The sequence below is a fragment of the Spea bombifrons genome, chromosome 5 (genome assembly GCF_027358695.1).
Source record: "Spea bombifrons isolate aSpeBom1 chromosome 5, aSpeBom1.2.pri, whole genome shotgun sequence".
NCBI classification, from domain to species: domain Eukaryota; kingdom Metazoa; phylum Chordata; class Amphibia; order Anura; family Pelobatidae; genus Spea; species Spea bombifrons.
The window spans coordinates 34,993,973-35,012,813 of record NC_071091.1 but is presented as its reverse complement, the minus strand read 5'-3'; the positions used below and the strand labels follow the sequence as shown (position 1 = coordinate 35,012,813).

Here is an 18,841-nt window from a genome sequence, read left to right as displayed (position 1 = left end):
GCTGAAAACAAACAGTTTCACACAAAACAAAGTCCTGGACTGGTTCATATTGAATTTTACACCATTTGGAACAAACATGCCATTACAAACAAACATACTCGACGCATCAACTGGATCCTGCGTGCCAAAAGCAACAGCAAACAATTTGCACCATCATTTGGGGCCAATCTTCCCAGAGGAGCAGACATTCGAAATAAAGCATGCCTTACAAACCACAGAAAAGAGACAAAAGGGTCTACCAAGTAAATGACATCAGGAGGGGGCAGATACTTGCCATTTATCCTAATCCCTTTTAGCTGGGTGAAACTTCTAACTTGTAAAGGCTGGAAAAACTGCCTAAGGTCAAAAAAAGCAATTTCCACAGAAAGGCTAAAACGCCAGAAAAAACGCCAAAACGCAGGTAAATGCAGTGGCAGTTTTCTTGGCAGTTTTCCTGGCGTTTTTCATCAAGAAAAAAACGCCGGACAAAAACCCAAGTGGAAACCTAGCCTAAGAGTGAGTAGCCTGAGAGAAACATATTCCAGTGGATCAAAGTAAGAGGAGGACAATTGTTCTAATACCAGATTAAGATCCCAAGGAGGGATCGTAGGATGGTGACGAGGTTGCAATCTAGAGATACCCTTGGAAAATCTTTTAAAATCGATGGATGTTCGACCAGATGGAAATCTAGAAAGTTGCTGAGAGCAGCTATCTGTACCTTCAAGGTACCCAGTTTGCAGGAAATGAATAACAGAGTGGATGTCAGCAGGAGAGGATAAGTAGCCCTTACAAAGTTTTAATGAAATTACGTGTCAGGCACATCATAGGTCGTTAAGGGACCGCTTTTGGGAGATGTGCTTGACACGTCAATGGACATTAAGGGGTAAAAGTTGGTGTCCGCCACTATACAGCATATGGCAGATGTTGACACCATGGGGAAGAGCCAGATATGGCCCCCGATGCCAATCACGGTGTTGCGGAATGCCTCAACATAGAGGCATTACAGCAAAACCGTTTAGGTGCAGAAAGCAGATGTTAGTGCATGACGTGCCAGCAATTGTCATTAAGGGGTTAAACAGCTTTGGTCACAAAGGGTTAAACAAACCAACTAGCCAAGCTAGAATACCATCATTGCTCCTCAACTGCACACCACTAACTCATAGGGCTCCTACTTAAATTCACTCAGTCCAAAACTTGCCCAGCAACAATAACCAGCTGTAATGAATTCAAATTTAAAACAAGCCTCCCTCCTCAAAGGAGGTTTGATCAAATATATATATATATATATATATATATATATATATATATATATATATATATATATATAGACACACACACACATTGTTTAAAAAAATAAAAAATAAAAAATAGGAAGACTACAGAACAGCTCTATATGGCATTGCAAACCAGGCATACAAATCAGGGTTACAAATTGGAGAAAAAAATAACGAAAAAAAATCTGGAACTACAAATTGCAGGTAGCGCCTGAACACGAAGAACAATAATTAACCAAATTCCTCTATCCCTGATCCGAACACTGCAACTGTTATATTTACGGTAATCTCGCGATAAACGAGATTATCACGTGCTCAGCAAACTTTAGCGCGTCGCTGAAGTTAGGATGAAGGTCACGCTCGCGCAGGTATATGACGTCACGTCGCTAGACTGCAGCACGCTCTCGGCTGACTTTCTGCAGGAAGCGCCGAATACAGGTGTTTTTAAAGCGGCGGACCGGCGGGTAAGCGTACCGCAGGACTGATGGGTTCGCCTATTTTGCCCTATACCGAAGACGGTGCCTGGTATAGTAACGTAAGCAGCGAAAGGCTAGTTTATGTGAAAAAATGTATTAAACGTTAACTATCAGATTATTCAGATAAAGTAGCCTTTCGTTGCTTGCATTTTGTAGCTTGTGCTTGTTACATTTTTGAGAACTTATACATAGCTGGAAAAACCGTAAATAATTCCAATATTAACTGGCATTAATAATTTTACCTTTTAATTAAAAAAACTATATAGGCTATTTTTGTTTATATGGCATTTTAAAGCATGCATTTACAGTGTAGCCAATTTTTACAGTGTTATTCATGAAAACTAAATGAAATACATCTTTAATGGGCTACCTCCTTAACAAAAAGTGTTGTGTGTATTTACACTCCTGTCAATGGGGCAGCAATCTGTATAATCAACACAGCTTATTTTAAAGCATTTTCACCTGTAAATAAAGCAATGCTTTTCATTCCTCTTTTGTTTTTTAACTTTCGGATTCTTATTTCATTATAAATATGGGAGGGGAGGAATGCCATGGAGCTGGAAGTACATTTATCCATAGTTTCAGTTGATATGGATCAGTATGTAAACAAATGAGAAGCAACTTGATGCCACAAATGCTCACATCCAGTCACTCATACTAACAAAGCCACTCAACACTAACTCCCACACACACACACTCGCTTACATGTAGACACACACAACTCACTTAAGCTGATAAGCCTCAGCCTGACTTCAATGCAGCTCACACACAGTGTGATGTTGTGTTGCCCACTGAACCCCTGCCGCCTCCTTGAAATTAGTGATTATAAACGGGTAAATGTGCCAATCGGGACTTACCTCTTTATCCCTAATTCCGGGGTGTGTCCTGCAAAACCATAGGTGTATTGAAGTGATTTCTTGTCCCCATGGCAACCTAGCCTCTGGGGTTTGTCAGTCCTTGAATTAAGGTGTAACATCTGCGGCACTGGCTGTTAATGGACTGTCTCTAATTGTGTGTTACCCTACCCTTTGATCACTTCAATTGCTCTGTTAAATAACAGGCTGGGTCTTCTGCACGTACAGAGGCGTTTATTCCCAGACTCTCAATGCATCTACCTCTGTTTTTCGCCGTTCATGATAGAATGGCGTTTGCTCCAATCTAGCATAATAGCCTGCTAGACAGGAAAACACGACATCAGGTTAATAGGGGCAGAGCATCTTTGCACTCTGACCTTGGGTTACTCTACAGGTCAAGGAGAGATGGGATGCACTAATATTAAACACACAGAAATTTACACAATAGCATGTTAATTTAACCACAAATAGGCCAAGCAACCCATGGAAGGGTATGAAAATTAGAGAGGTTGGCCCAGGTTTGGATAAATACCAGTAATGCATTTATTGCTCTTAGACCTTATGATGTTGGGAGATGTGTAATAACATCAGCTTGCATAATTGAAAGGGTTCAGTGGCCATCCATACTTTGGATTTTTCCCAGAGTTTTGTTTATTGCATTAAATATTAATATACTACTTTTTATTCAGATGCAGCTCTTTATTTCATCACTTAGTTATTTATTGGCCCTCATGAGAAAAGTCCCATGATTTGTTTAAGGTAGTATCGAAAAATAACTTTTAACTATCTTTCATTATTACTTAATATAGTTTTCTGTAGCAGTGTACAATGAGATGTAAAAAACAGAATATTCAAAGAGTCAGACATACTAGGAAGTCTTGCTTGCTTGAGCTTATGACAGGGGTGTCCAAGTTTTTTCTGCAGTGGGCCACTTCATCAGAATTGTATACGTGCGAGGGCCGCACTCATTTTTCACTGTGACAAAAAATATGGCCTTTAATAAAATATGCAGATTAAAATAAAGTAAATAACACAAAACCTTTACTCTTCCTCTCACTGATTTCTGGGCCTAGAAAGTTTTGCGACTACAAATTAAGGATTCCTTAGATTTATTCTAGGGATGAACTAAAATGAAAATTCTGGACCAAAACATTCAGGGTTCACTTAGCCAAAACCGAAAATGACCCCCACCTTTAAAAATAATAATAAAAACTCACATTTTTATTAAAAGTAGGTAACACACAATTGGACAAAATTAGCAATATGACTTGGCAACCAGTAAATGCTGGCAACCCAGGCAACCAGTAAATGCTGGTACCTAGGCATGATGGGACTGTGCTCACTGTGATTGCTGTTAGCAATCACACTCCTATCATGCCAAGTCAGTCAGTACAGGGTGGCTGTAAGTGCAGACCCCATACTGCTGGCAGCATCAATACACAAGGGGGGCAGCTGGCCAGGTTTCAGCATGTACTGGCTGACTTGGCATGATAGGAGTGTGATTGCTAACAGCAATCACAGTCCCATCATGCCTAGGTTCCAGCACTTACACATCCATGCTATCACACACACACACACTCATTTATTCATATAATCATTCATTCACAGATTCATTCCCTCAATCACACACACTCATTCAAACACCCTCCCCACCTCCTTACCTGCAAGGCAGCTCCTCGATGCCGCTTACAGACTTCAGCAGGGGGCGCGGCCTCCCTCTGCCTTCTCTGCTAAAGCACAGAGGAAGTAGGATGTCACGTGAACTCCGCTTCCTCTGTGTGCAGTCCAGAAGACCCTCCCACAAGTAAGTAGCAGGGCTTGAGGTGCGGCTCGCGTAAGATCGGTTGCCCTGGCTGCCGATCTTACGCGGGCCGCACCTCGAGGTCTCGCGGGTCGCATTTGGCCCGCGGGCCGCATGTTGGACGCCCCTGGCTTATGACATCAATTAAAATAAGACCCTGATACCAGGGAAGCCTAATGACCAGTGTTATGATAGGCTTCCGTGAAGCCGTGTGCTTTCAAGGAACTCTTGCATGTTTGACCCTTGAAGGGAGGCTAACGGAGAAGCAAAGAACCTACTATAGCGTAGGTGCTGCATGACATTTTATAGGCAGGAATAGGTAAAGCATTGGAACAATAATATTAACAAATAAGTACAAGGAGGATCCATCATTTTAATATCCTTGTAAATGATTGGCTTCCGGGTCAAGGGGCAACTATCTATTAAGGATTTTAGAATGACACATTTGTGACATAGATTACAGAGGCATAGCCTACGAGGACTCTGTATCACATTTGTATAAAGCGCTCTCAAATCTCTAAACCATTGTTAGGATTACATAGTAAGCATGTCTGATCTCATCAACTGTGCAATAAATTATATGAAAATATAATTTGACAGCAGATTACAAAAATGGCCCATCTGCTCTGAACCAAAAAGCCCTTTAAAGTATTACATTTTGATTCACGGGAGGAAGAATAGACAAGTCAAAAGGTGTTGAGAATCAGTATAGCAAGACAGCAAAGGTCTGCCAGGCTCCATCATCACCTCCCTTAAGAAAATGCTGGCGGAAGTCTCAGGTAATTTGTATCAGAATGCCTTTGTTAGCTACGCAATGGTATTGGGACGCTTGACCATTACACCAACATGGACATTTATGACATTGCATTCTAAAGACATAGGCATTAATATGTAACAGCTTCCACTCTTCTGGGAAGGCTTTCCACAAGATTTTGGAGTGTTTCTGTGAGAGGTTTTGTCCATTCATCTAGTAAAACGTTTGTGAGGTCAGTCACTAATGGTGGAAGAGCCTGGCTCACAATCTCTGTTCCAGTTTGATGTGGTTGAGGTCAGGGTTCTGTGCGGGCCAATCTCATCCAATGATATTTGGGCTTTGCTTTGTAGAAAAGGGCCTTCTCCAAACTGTTAGAAGCATAGCATTGCCTTGGTATGCTGAAGCTTTAAGATTTCCCTTCAATGGAAGTAAGGGGTCTAGCCTAAGCCCTGGAAAACAGGATCATACCATTATCCACCCTCCACCAAACTTCAGTTAGCACAGTGCAGTCAGACAGGTAACATTCTCCAGGCGTCCACCAAACCCAGACTCGGCCATCAGACTGCAAACAGAGGCATGATTCGTCACTCCACAGAGCGTGTTTCCACCGCTGCAGAGTCTGCGCTTGGTGTACTTGGTGATGCAAGGCATGCATGCAGCTGCTCGGCTATGGAAACCCATTCCATAAAGCCCTCGCTGCTTAGTTTTTGAGCTGATATTAACCGCAGTGGAAGTTTCAAACACTTCAGCTATGGAATCAGCAGAGCATTGGTGACTTATAACCCCCATGTGCTGAAGCACTCTGGCCCCCTCTGTGACTTTATGTGGTCTTCTGCTTCGTGGCTGAGTTGCTGCTGTTTCTTAAACGCTTCCACTTTCCAAAAGTACCACTTACAGTTGAATGTAGAATATCTAGCAGGGATGAAATTTCATGAGCTGACTTATTGCAATCCTATCACACTACCATGGTTGAATTCATTGAGCTCTTCACAATGACCATTTGTAAAAAAAAATTTGTAAATACAAACTGCATGGCTAGGTGCTTGATTATATACGCATGTGGGAATGGGTCTATTTAAAAAAAAAAAAAATCAGCAATTAAGAGGGGTTTTTTTTAATACTTTTGTCCATATAGTTTAATATTCTTATTTAGCAACATACACACCTACGAGTCACCAGCAGAGAGCTGTTCGGTTTTTTTATTTATTGTAAGGAGTTTGCACACTCTCATATAGTGTCCAATTAGAACTTTTATTTTCCAAAATTGAGATAGTTGAAAGGTCTCTTTAAAGGTAAGGTACATACATAAGATGTTATTTTTTTTTTTTTGGAGCCCGAGGTGCATGCTCCTGGGTGCCGCAACTGTGCCAAAGGCAGCAGAAGCCAGACTATGATACTGAGTTCCCTCACGGGGAACCCAGACAAATCCCCACCCCCCATGGGAGGGTCGAATCTTGAGTCTCACCCCGAAGGGTGAGACTCCTTGCTGGCCTTCTTTGAAGAGAGGAAGGGACCGGAAGGCTCCTAATCCTCCTCCAGCAAAGTCCAGGCTTCACTGCCTCTAAAAAGAAAACAGTGTCCAAAACAACAGTGACAAAAACCTGTGCCATAACATAGTGAGGTCCTCGCCGTGAATTCAAAAATCCGTGAATCAGATAAAGGGAAATTAATAGGCACTCGTGAAAACGAAGTGATGTATAAATTAAAGAAAAATAATTTAGGGACAGACCATTGCTGGCCTGCCCGGTTCAAAAATAAATCATCTTAACCCCAGGACCTGATGGTACGAGGGGCAAAGGTAGTGCAGGAAGGCCGCCAGTGAGATCGTGCGCTCACCATGTGCAGTGGCGTGCAATACCGCACACGGTGACTCCAGAATTTCTGCCGGGGCAAATCAGCACCTCAGGCTCCATTGCTTTCCCAGCCCTAAGGCCAGAGGATCAGTGTATTTCCCCCCCACACACACCAAAAGGGGAACTACATTTGATCTTAGCCAAAAGGCCGAGAAGCGATGTTTTGGTGCAGAAGAAGGTAGAGCTGCTCTTGCAGCCTTAGTCTGTTAGGCAGTTGAGAGGGAATGAGGCCCAATGTGAAGGGGCTTTTTGGTTGAGGTTGACATTTTCTTTACATTGTAATGCAAATTTGTTGAGTGTGACCATTTGGTTTATTCACTACACATTGAGCTATAGATGGTGCTGCTAGATGAAAAATGTATACCTCACTATTTTTTTAATGTGTGGCTTGAGGCGGTGCTCTGAAACCTCTTCAGCTATCTACTGAGTAATCAGAATGTGTGCATTATAGTTTATAAACACACATTTCTACTGTTTGATACATGTTATTGACATTCAGGACTAAAGAACTCATATCCATGAACATTCAGAGCTCTTAAAAACGATGGACAAGGGGCGATATGGACCCCAAAGAGACACTGCCTCTCCTGAAAGGGAATATTTAGGAAAGCATGGTGTCTCTTACAAGGATAGCTTACTTTGTGCGTGATGCATAATTTAAAATCTAAAATATGATTCAATGTTACATTTCGGGTTACTTACAATGCACTCTTCAATATCATGTCATGTAATTCTGTAAAGCTTTTTGACATTTAACCATCTGGTTATTACCCTACTGCAACCAAGTGTATTGTTGGTAAAGCCAAGAGATTTTTTTCAGTTATCATTTTGGAATTTTAATGAGTTCATTTAAAATTTGCATCTGTTTAGCAATTACTTAGTCAGATCCATTGTAAGGCATATAGATACCTACACTTTAGAACTTTAGCAACTTAAATGTGTGAAATGACAAAAGTCTTTCCTCATTATGTTTTTCTGGTTTGCTTTTAGAATCATAAGCATTTACATCCCAAAATGTTCTGCCACGTAATATCTGCTCATTCCTAATAAAATACATTTTTTTTTAATATATTTATTTCTTCAATTTTCAGTAAATCCATTTAATAAAGAATGGGTCCTTCTCTTTTGAGCCGTGGTGTATGTAGCTCCTGCTTAAGGGTAAGGCTGCACATGCTTACGTTGCCTAAGAAATGGAAGCTGACAACACACTTGGGAGCTTTAAGAAACATTTATAGTGAGACAGGAAAATGGGAGAAAGAGTATGGACTGGAGACGAGAAAAAAGGTGGAAAATTGGTGGCGTCTCAAAATAAAGGATCGATTCACTACCATCAGTGAAGTCGATGTAAGTATTTATGCAGCATGTCATAAACAATACATATCACTGAAAATTGTCAAATACATATTTTTTCTGTTTGTTCCCATTTTATTAGAAGGAAATCATCTGCAGTCAAAAATGTGGCCTGATTGTCTTTCAGGATAAGTGCTCATGCACATAAACCACTCTAAAACACAAATTATGCTTTAGTAGTGTTAGTAAAAGTACATTAAAAATCACAGCAACAACTGAAAATTTAAATAGAATGCAGGAAAAATGTAATTTTAAAGGGACACAGTGATCTTTATATTTCATCATCTTAAGTATGCCAATTTCACTCCAGCGTAGCCAGACCTCTCCAACTCCATTGTTTCATTCTTGGTTATTTTCCTCCAACTGCCAGGATAATAGCGATAAGAGGATAAAAAGAAGTGTAAAACACATGTGCCAAAAACATCTCCCTGTTCACAATATACTAGCCTCCTGTCGGCTCCATCAATGGTTTGGGGAACGCTGTAGGTAGGGGCCTGTTAATATGTATTGGGGGAAAGTGATGCCATTGATTTAAGTGGGATACATTCCTGTCACTGATTGGCTGTTCCAAGTAGCCAGCCGTGGCAAGAATGGTCAGATTACAGAGAAGAAGGGCAACAGCTAAGTCTTCTGTCAGGTAAACAAGTCTGAAATAAAAGAATGTATATTAAAGCACTCTTCTCCATTGTGTTGAAACCCAAATGTTTTTTGTTTTGTAGACATCAAAGCCAAAGTTTTATGTGTTATCCATGTTCCCATACCCCTCAGGAAAACTCCACATGGGTCATGTCCGGGTGTACACAATAAGTGATACAGTAGCCAGATTCCAGAAGATGAGAGGCATGCAGGTAATGTATGATTTACAAGCAGGGATGTCTGGCTTAGCGCAAGAGACGAGCTGGGATTTTACTAAATCAAAACTAGTCAAAACATTAAAATTATATACTGCAATTAGTCTAATTGTAACTATATTTGTAATTATAATTGTGCAATAGAATCTGCTGGTGCAATATAAATACATGCAATCTAACTTTTTTTAAGGAGAATCAGGATACCTAGTTTAGGTTCAGCAACATCCCTTGAGTACAGCAGTAACTCGCGTACATCACCGGCGCTTTCAACCATTTGCTTTAGTATAAACAGAGTAGGTCATTGGCCATTAGCCACGCTGTGTCTCCCCTCACTGAAATAAATAAATGCAGAAACATGCAACACCGCCATACAACAAATTTCTCTATGTAATGCCTTGTCCCAGTGGCAATTGAGATATAACCTTGTTTTTTTATTTTTATTTTTTAATTTAATTTTCACAAATCAGCAGGGGAAGGGACAAGCAGTCAATGAAACCATTTTAACTTGTTAGTAGCATTTACAGACTAATGGGAGTTGGAATGTGAGGCAGAAGGTGACAGTTAGTACAGGCAGAGATTGATGCTCATTGCTCATCTACCATACTGCAAAATAATAGTGTATTTTAATGCAAAAGATTTACTGTTGTGGGTGGATTGTAGAAACTGCAAGTCGCAGGAGTTTTTCATTTTCCATATTTAGGGTGGCATTGTCAAAGAAGATATCCCTCAGGATTTTCAGTTCGAATTCCTGAAAGGTGTGGGTCTTCCCAGTTCCGCATTTCTTGTACAGCACCTACGTGTTGAGTGCTTTGATGGAATATACTGCCTGAAGTGCGATGCTTGAAGTTAGTGCTCATTGGGAAATGGTGTTCTTCACACCCTAAACATTTGTGCTAGTCTGCTATGTGTTGTAAATAAAAGCAAATGTTGTTTGGGCCAGGGACTCCTCAACAGCAACATTCTGCCCAATATTTGGTCAACCGGGTCAATATCTGATGCTGTCAGAGTGGCTTTGTTAGTCATCTGACTCGGCAAGAACGGCAAAAAAAACTCCCTTACCTACACTGCCTACCCCATTCACTAAATACTAATACACTAAAACATATATCATTTGTTTCCCTTGATTCCTAAAACCCACTACACAATCCTCAACTCCATCTAACCACCCACCAAAGTAAGCTAACACAGATCACAAAGATGGAGGAGACAGAACATGGTCGCTGTGATTGGTCAGCTAATAATGTTTTTGTGTTCTTTTATTTGGGTTTTTAGGCTCAATGTTCTTATTTTATTTAAGTGTATAAGGTCATATAACCTGGATCCTGAATGAATTGTTTGAAATAGTTTTTTCAGTTTCTAATTGTTTAGCGATTTGTTCTATATTTGTTTCTTCAGACATGCAAGCGAGAGCAATTTAGTAACATTGCATTCTGTCGTTCAATAAAATCTCCATGTTTTAGGTGTGTCGGTGGGGTAACAAACATTCAGTCCACATGGGACTAGATTGTGTTACAGCCTTTTCAAGGCTGCTAATTTCCCACCAGCTTCTAAGTTGTCAATTTTGTAATCATCAACCTCACACATCTCCTGCTCTCTTTGCATTTGTCTCAGCAGACACCACCACATGGTCACAGTGGCCATGTAGCATGTCTCTATTCATGATGCTCAGAGGTTGCACACCCCTAAGCCTGGCTCTCATTATACTGGCAATTAGGATTACAGTTATAAACAAAAAAATATTATTTGAGTACATGTATTTTATTAACCCCAGTGTAACTGCTTAAAATCTCCTGTATACCCAGGTCATTGAAATTCTTATTTTTGTGTAGTTTATTCAATTCTGCAGAGAATATTTGCTTTTAATACTGAAATACATGGAATAACGAATGAACTTTGTCTCTCTTGCTCAATGTATTATCTGTTCATACTTGACTTTCAATCATATTTGATGGGGATTAAGGCGCTTAGAGACTTTACGCTAGCCTCTTAAGCTGCTTTGGTGAAGAACAGGAATAGCTTAATTTTATTCTTCGTAAGAGTCAGGAAAAAATATGAAGAAAATGGTACATTAAATTATATTTGCTGGTTTGTTCATGACTGTGACTAGATAGATACAAAGTTAATTTGTTATAGCTGGAAACTAACAGGCCAACAATGACTGGTTCTTAAGCTCACTGTTTTAATTTATTCAGACCGGTCATGTTTCTTATAGGCATTTGAATATAAACAAGAAAATGTTCCAAAGATAAACATTGTTCCTGTCCTGACAGCCAATCATGCCTTTATTAATCAAAATTAATACAGTAGGCAAAGTTTATTGAACTTCCCTTTTCCCTAAAAACAGTTTCATTTGTTCTACTGTCCTGACCATTGTCCTCAGTCATGTGCTATTTGGGGTGACTTTCTCTACTCAAACACTGACACTGAGTTGACTGTAATGCTACAGATGTCCATTCCTCCATAGATGACAGACTATCCGGCCTGGTGATTAATACTGAACCATTCTATGTTTACCACAAGCAGTCTGACGAGAGGTCTGAGTGTTTGTCTTGTAGACTCGGCTAATGTAACAGAACACGTAGAAATGTCTAATATGGATCAGCCTAAAAACATTGTTAGGGAAAACCTTGAAAGATCTTAAAATAGGAACCAGCACATTACTTCAAATAACATATTTTTAATCTGATACTAGTAATACAAAATTGTGAGTTTCCCTTTTAAAAAAAAAAAAAAAAAAAAAAAAAAAAAAAAAGCTATGAGAAGCAATCCTTCTCAGGGGCAACAGAAGAATTACTTGAATATTTATGGGGAGAACAAAGACTTAGAAATCTTGAGAAGAGCAAGTTAAACTTATATAAAGATGATATCAATATCATGTGACAAATCCTGTTAGCTGAGCAACATAAATATCAATTTTAGGGATTTTAAGCGCTGTCTTCTAGGGCCATAAGCCTCAGGAACACAAATTTGCAGGAAACCGTGTGACTTATTTGCAAGTGCACAGATCAAAAACCCAAAAGCCTAGCTCCCGTTTAAAGCCCTTTCTAGTTAACTACTCACTTCACTCCCCTGCCACACTTGGATATTCTTCATGGCCTCTCCTTGCCCTAGGAGCACAAAGCCACTTCCTCTCCTCACTACTGTCTCTCTGGTCGTCAGGCTCCAGGGAGTTTTATTGCCTAACAATTATGCCTGATGTTGGCTTCAGTAATTAAAGACCTAGCTTGGCATCCAGTCTGCTACAATACTAGAGTTTGTACGTTGGCCCACCCTGCTCTCTAAATGGTCCACCCCAAGGGCCCATATGAAATTTGCACATAATCTGCCAAAAATACTCACAGAACATCAGCCCTGGGGCTGTACAGTGTCATAATAAATACACATATACACTCTGTAAATGCTGTAAACTGTAGGATTTGGGGACATTACAGAACCACATTATTGCCAAGATTTCTCATTTTCTCTCAATAAGCCTTTCTTATTTTTGTTCTATATAGGAGCATTATATTCTGCAGCACTGTACAGCAGGTGGACAGGACATAATAAGTAGCACATAACATAACAATTTGTTTTACAGAAACTAGCTGTAAGGAGGACCCTGCTCAAAAGAGTTTACAATCTAGAAATAATTGTGGACTTTCTTACAAACAAAACATATTTGAAAAAAAATATGCTACCAATGGTTATTTTTTTTACATTGCATTAGATTTCTTTACATTCTGCTTTGTGTAGGCTGCAAGTCTATTCCTGTTTTTTATAACTTGGAAAGAAATAAGGCATAATATTGAGGCTTTTCTGTTTTATTTTTTGGTCTCTAGAGGTTAAAGTGAGACATGCAGTTCCACTGTCAACCACTCAGCCCATGAGGCCTGTTCTGTTAATTGGCCTGTCAGAATGTTTGGGCTTTTCAACTTGCTATGTGTTTCATTAAGCAGGCTTTTGCATGTTTTTCTGAAAATAGGCTCGATACTAGTCATTGATAAACCTAGTATATAACACTGAAGCTATTCTATTGGGTGTCAACACTACTTTCTTCTCAGTCTTGTATTGTACATCTGTTTAGGGTTTACCAAAATAAGCAACAAGGATTGGGAGAGTGGTCATCAGCTATGCCAGATTATGTTCTCCAACTAAATATAGGTGCCTGTGGTATTATCTAATCAACAATTGGGCAGCTGAGCAAACTAACACCAACTGATGTAGCTGTCACTAATTACAAAATCAAGTACAGGCAGATAGCACATATGATTCAATATGAATTTATTATGCAAATTTGTCCTGAAGTTAGCTTTCTTGAAGATGGTTTGTAGCTATGAGGAGTAGAACACCAATCGGATGCAATTGCAGCATTGCTCCAAACCAGAATCCGTATGGATTGTATGTTTTCGTACCTGTTTATTACAGGTGACGATGGCAGATAAGAACATTTCAGCCCATCTAGACTATCTATTTAATTTTGCTGTATAAACTCATACCTTAATGACCATGCACGTCACAGAAAAACATAGGGTTAAGGACCAATGACGTGCCTGGCACATCATTGGGTTAAGTGACTGCTTTATTTGCTCAAACAGTGTTGCTGCAATGCCTTGATATTGAGGTATTCAGCAACGCCAAAAAGGGTTGCGGGGGACCTGTGCGATCACTCTCAGGAGCGGTCACATTTGCCATAGTCAATATAGGAGTGGCCAGTTGCTTAAAAAAGAGCTTAGGAAGCAATCCTTGATTGCCTCCTAAGCCTGATGCTGAAACGCCTCAATATGGACGCATTCAGCAACAAATTGGGCACATCATTTTCTTCTGCTCCTGGAAGCAATAACAAGCGCCCGTATCAAGAACCATCCTGCCTCGCACAAGATAGTGGTGCCCAATAAAAAGTAACCCAGAAGGTCTGTCCAGGAACTGTAAGCTCCCCTTACAGGTTGATTAGATGTACTGCAGCCTGCAACTCAGAGTAATGGAGTATACAAACTAATACTTTACCTTCTGCACTGACGCTCTGACAACATCCCAAGGTCCCACAAAGAGTTCAGCCAATGCCTGAATCTCCCTCTGCTGCTTCTGGCTGCATAGACTCCCACGCCCTCAGACACACACCCACCATGCAGCAAGTATGAGCTGTATGGAAACACATCTCCTCCAGGCTCTGCACAGCATATGCGTTCCAAGCCTCATTTTTCCTGATTCCTGAGGTGGAAATTTTGATTGGAGGATTATTTAAACCAACTGTTCCTGTGCCTGTGATATGCTTTGTGCATTTGGCTGTGTCCTGTGTATTTGTGATTTTGGTTCTTACCTTGGCCACCTGACCATCCTGTTTGTCTCATGTCCTTGACCCAGCTAGTTTTTAGGTAATCTGACCTTGGCATTGGATTTTGAATACGATTCAGATTCTGCATTTTGTGTTTCTAGTCTGCTCCGCTACCTCATTCTTTCTACTATTCCCGAACTGAGTTTTGACGATTGCCTACTAAGTTCCTGCACTGCTTGTCTTCCTGTCGTGACATGGAGCCCAGCTTACTAAGCACTGTGATCAATAAAAAATTTTTTAAAATGTAACAATAAGAAATACCCCATTGATGTCACCATAAGAGCTGGAAAAAATGTGAAGGAAAAAAAATGTTGCTAAAATTGCTGCTGTACTTCACAAGAATCAAAGCATGTGTTAAAATACCGACATTTTAAATACCTTGGGGTGTCTAGTTTAAATATATGGTTTGATGGAGAAAAATTTAAAGGACAGCTTTAAAGATGTACCAAATGAGACATAGGCGCAGGATGACCAGATGTCAAATTTGGAGTTGAAAAATGTACACCTCCAAAATGTGGCCTTTCAGCTTCCAAACCCAATAGACCTATGTATGGTTGATATCGCTGTACTCAGGAGATATTGCTGAACACATATTGTGTTGTTTATATACCAGGAGTTGAGGTACAATGTGTGTGTGGAGGGGAAATGACTACCAGGATCTTTGACAAAGTTTAGTGGTAGAATTAGTGCATACCAGCATTTAAAATATGGGATCTCTGGTTTTCAACAATATATGGCCTACTTCAAAGATGTCTCAATTAGGACATGGCCGCAGGATGACCAGGTTTGGAAAAAGAAAATTTGAAATAGCAATACACTCCATTGTTTTTTCTAAACTTTTATTATGTTGTTTAAAAGTAAATAAGATTATATGTTCCAATTAAGGGTGTCTAAAGAAATCTCTTCTTTAGCTTTAGTGACAAAGGGTACAAAATCTTAAACAGTTCTGTGTTAAGGATAACCGTATGAGTATCCCATACATATTTCACTCACTGTAATAACTTCTATCTCTTTACCCGTGAGGCTGTTCCATTTCAATTTATCCACCGCCCTCTCAGTAAAGTAAAACTTCCTTACATCATATTAGGTACTGTCATCTTTACTGGCTGCTTTCCTTTGTCTATTAGGTTATTAATCCAATGGGGTGGGATTCATTTGGACTCCCTGCGGAAAATGCTGCAATTGAACATGGATCAAAGCCGCATATCTGGACAGACAGGTATGAAAGACATCCATCGTATGTTTATTAGGGTATACTCCTACACATGCAGACCTTGTGTGATGCTTCCATGTGCTTTAAACTGTTGTTAGTTGTTCTGTTAGATATACCTTGGTTTGTTCCATTACAGTTACACTAGATATCTGAAGAAGCAGACTTATGGTATGGCACTGATTTTCAGACATTCAGCAATCTGTATTAAAAATCGCTGGGCTCAAATCTTAAATTAAACCTACTGGTTTTCAGCTGTCACTTTCCGTTTTGCTTCAAAGTTCTACCAAACAGCAAGACTTTTGTAAACCAATATAAATGTCAGTGGTTAAAAGTAGCCAATTTCTGTACAATTAGCCTAAACCTGCAAAGGCCTTTGACCAATTCTGATGTGCAATACTTAATATGTGTTTATTAAAATGTTATATATATATATTTTTTCGATCAGATGGATGCTGTCTTACTTACCATACCATGCGTCAGTAGAAATACCAGCAAGAGTTGCATGGATTAAATGCCGTAGCTACACAATAAATAGCATTTTATTTCCAATGCACAAGACACATCAAATATGTATGCCACTAGCTCATTTCATGTTAAAAAAATATTAAAAAAAATCTAGCAGATTTGCAAAAACATTCTGTGATTTGTATATTTAGGACAATAACAGAATTACAGCCCCGCTATTGACATCTCCTCGTAAAACAAAGGAACGATGTTGACTGTGTTTATCATTGTCAGATTATAAAAGACATAGACTATCATGAATCATCATGTTCATTATTTTTTCTAATGCGAGTGTGGTTCATTTACATTGTTCATCTGCATATGAATAGCCTCACTACCATGCAATTTACTTATATAATACATACGAGTGCATCTACTATGCCCCCACACAGTTTAACTTAAATGGTTTATAACAGACGACGAAACATCTGATCATTTTGCACCCACTCTCCTCTTGCGCTAGTTTAATTATTTTAATTTAATTTTTGCATGGTATAATTATATAACGCTAGTGATCTGTGCGGTAGCACAGTCATATATAATATTTGCAGTTAATGTCAGTGTAGTGATTTAATTACAGTACTGCCTGCTCATGCAATGACCATTATGTTATCTGTCTTATATGTATATGACTTGAATATTCAATGTTCACAGGGTGTCAAGACTTCTGATGTGCAGTCTTTGTTGTATATGTGTTAGCCACGTTGGTTGTCGACAGTTGTATAAAAAAGGTTGTTTTTTTTATATTCTGCAGTAATATCAAGCATATGAGGGAGCAACTTGAAAGAATAGGCCTCTGCTTTAACTGGGACAGGGTAGGTGTACAGACTGGGCATTTGTGTACTGAAGGACGCATATATCTGATATATTGTATATTTGTATATTTATCATGTTTATTTACTTAAGGGTTATCTATTATACCTGTGTTTTTCTGTACCATAATCACTGGTATAAGCAGAGCTATATTCACATTCCATAATGCCCTAGGAACAGACGCTTGACCCCAGGGGGTAAGGAGCAAAAAGTGATGGTGATAGTTAAGTGAGCAGGTAAAAATATATGGGCATGCTAGCTCCTCACCTCCCACATCCCTAGGCATGTGTCTAATTTCTCTTTGTAGAGAAGCATGTTACCCACAGGGCAGACTTACATTTTTACATTTGCTTTAGGGTCTAAAAAATGGTACTCGGAACTCAGCAGGAACCTTTTAACTTGTATGCATATCAGTTACGAAGGCATTCAACGTGAGAATAAATGCCATGCACATCTGAGCTTCATAATAAGTCACACTTGTGCCGCAAAATGTATTTCAAAGGATACACAATGAGCTGCCTTTGCTCAGACCTGTAGAAGTGCTAACCAAGTAAATGTAGACATTATGCTTATAACAAATAAACATAAAGTAACATTGATACTGATGTGCCGAGTGGCACAATACAAATCGGCTGTAATAACAGAGCAAAGGCATGTTGAACATAGATACAACATAGATTAACTAGTGCAGAGGCACAAGCAGGTGATAGGGGCTTTAGTATGAATATAAATGCGACTGATCAATAACTGGAGGATGTGGGGGCAGTTACTTATGCAGGGGCATTAAAATGTTATTTCTTCATTTATTTATTAGTTATTCATGTTGTTTATCGAATAGATTTTGCTTTAAGGTCAAATAGCCTTCAATGCCAAAAATATGCAGCAAAGCAGAAATTCAGATGGGGCAAATACAATCTCACATAACTGTGTAACTCTACATATACATTGATCAGCCATAACATTATGACCACTGGCAGGTAAAGTGAATAACACTGATAATCTTATCATAGCACCTATCGGTGGGTGGGATATATTAGGCAGCAAGTGAACATTACAGCCTCAAAGTTGATGTGTTGGAAGCACAAAACAATGGGCAAGCATAAGGAGCTGAGTGACTTTGACAAGGACCAAATTGTGATGGGTAGATGACTTGGTCAGATCATCTCCAAAACTGCTATTCTTGTGGCCTCAGTACCTATCAAAAGTGGTCCAAGGAAGGAAAAACAGTGAACCAGCAACAGGGTCATAGGCGGCCAAAGCTTATTAATGTACATTGGGGGGAGCGAAGGCTGGCCCGTGTGAGCAAAGCCAACAGATGAGCTACTGTAGCTCAAATTGCTGAAAAAGTTAATGCTGGTTTTGATAGAAAGGTTTATTGTGTATTGGAGTCATTTCCAGTATTATTTTAGCAATAACATATACACCCCTGCTTTATTTGTTAGTAAACTGAGTAACTGATATTGCTGAATTCCTAGTTATGCCATAGGTATCAAAAGAAAGCCCTATCGGCCTATAATTTAAGATACTTGAAAAGGTGACAACTTCTTGTAGTTGAAAAAGTTAATAATTATGTGCCTTTCTTTTATGTTTCTGAACAATTTTAGATTGATTGTTACTTGAGTTTTAATTTGTAAACACATATCCAATAGATGTAAGTTAAACCATATATAAAAGTTATAACCTATTTATTCAGCAGCTGTTTTGTGTATGTCTCATAATACATTTTGTCAGACCAGCTGAGCCAGCTTTTCACTGTATCTCTTCTGTTGGCTTTTACTTGATACAAGGAGTGGGGTCACAAAGTAGCT

The 18,841-nt window shown here is 39.4% G+C and overlaps 1 protein-coding gene across 2 annotated transcripts in view; it reads left to right on the top strand.

Moving 5' to 3' along the window:
* Nucleotides 1–1,620: 1,620 nt before the first annotated feature.
* The window catches only part of LARS2 (leucyl-tRNA synthetase 2, mitochondrial), a 56,926-nt gene continuing 39,705 nt past the window's right edge, over nt 1,621–18,841 (top strand). For both annotated transcript variants that reach the window (XM_053467007.1, XM_053467006.1), the window contains exons 1-5: nt 1,621–1,717; nt 8,083–8,335; nt 9,061–9,189; nt 15,631–15,722; nt 16,975–17,035. In XM_053467007.1, coding sequence (XP_053322982.1) covers nt 8,102–8,335; nt 9,061–9,189; nt 15,631–15,722; nt 16,975–17,035 — 516 coding nt within the window. In that variant the 5' untranslated portion in view covers nt 1,621–1,717; nt 8,083–8,101. The remainder of the gene's footprint in view (nt 1,718–8,082; nt 8,336–9,060; nt 9,190–15,630; nt 15,723–16,974; nt 17,036–18,841) is intronic.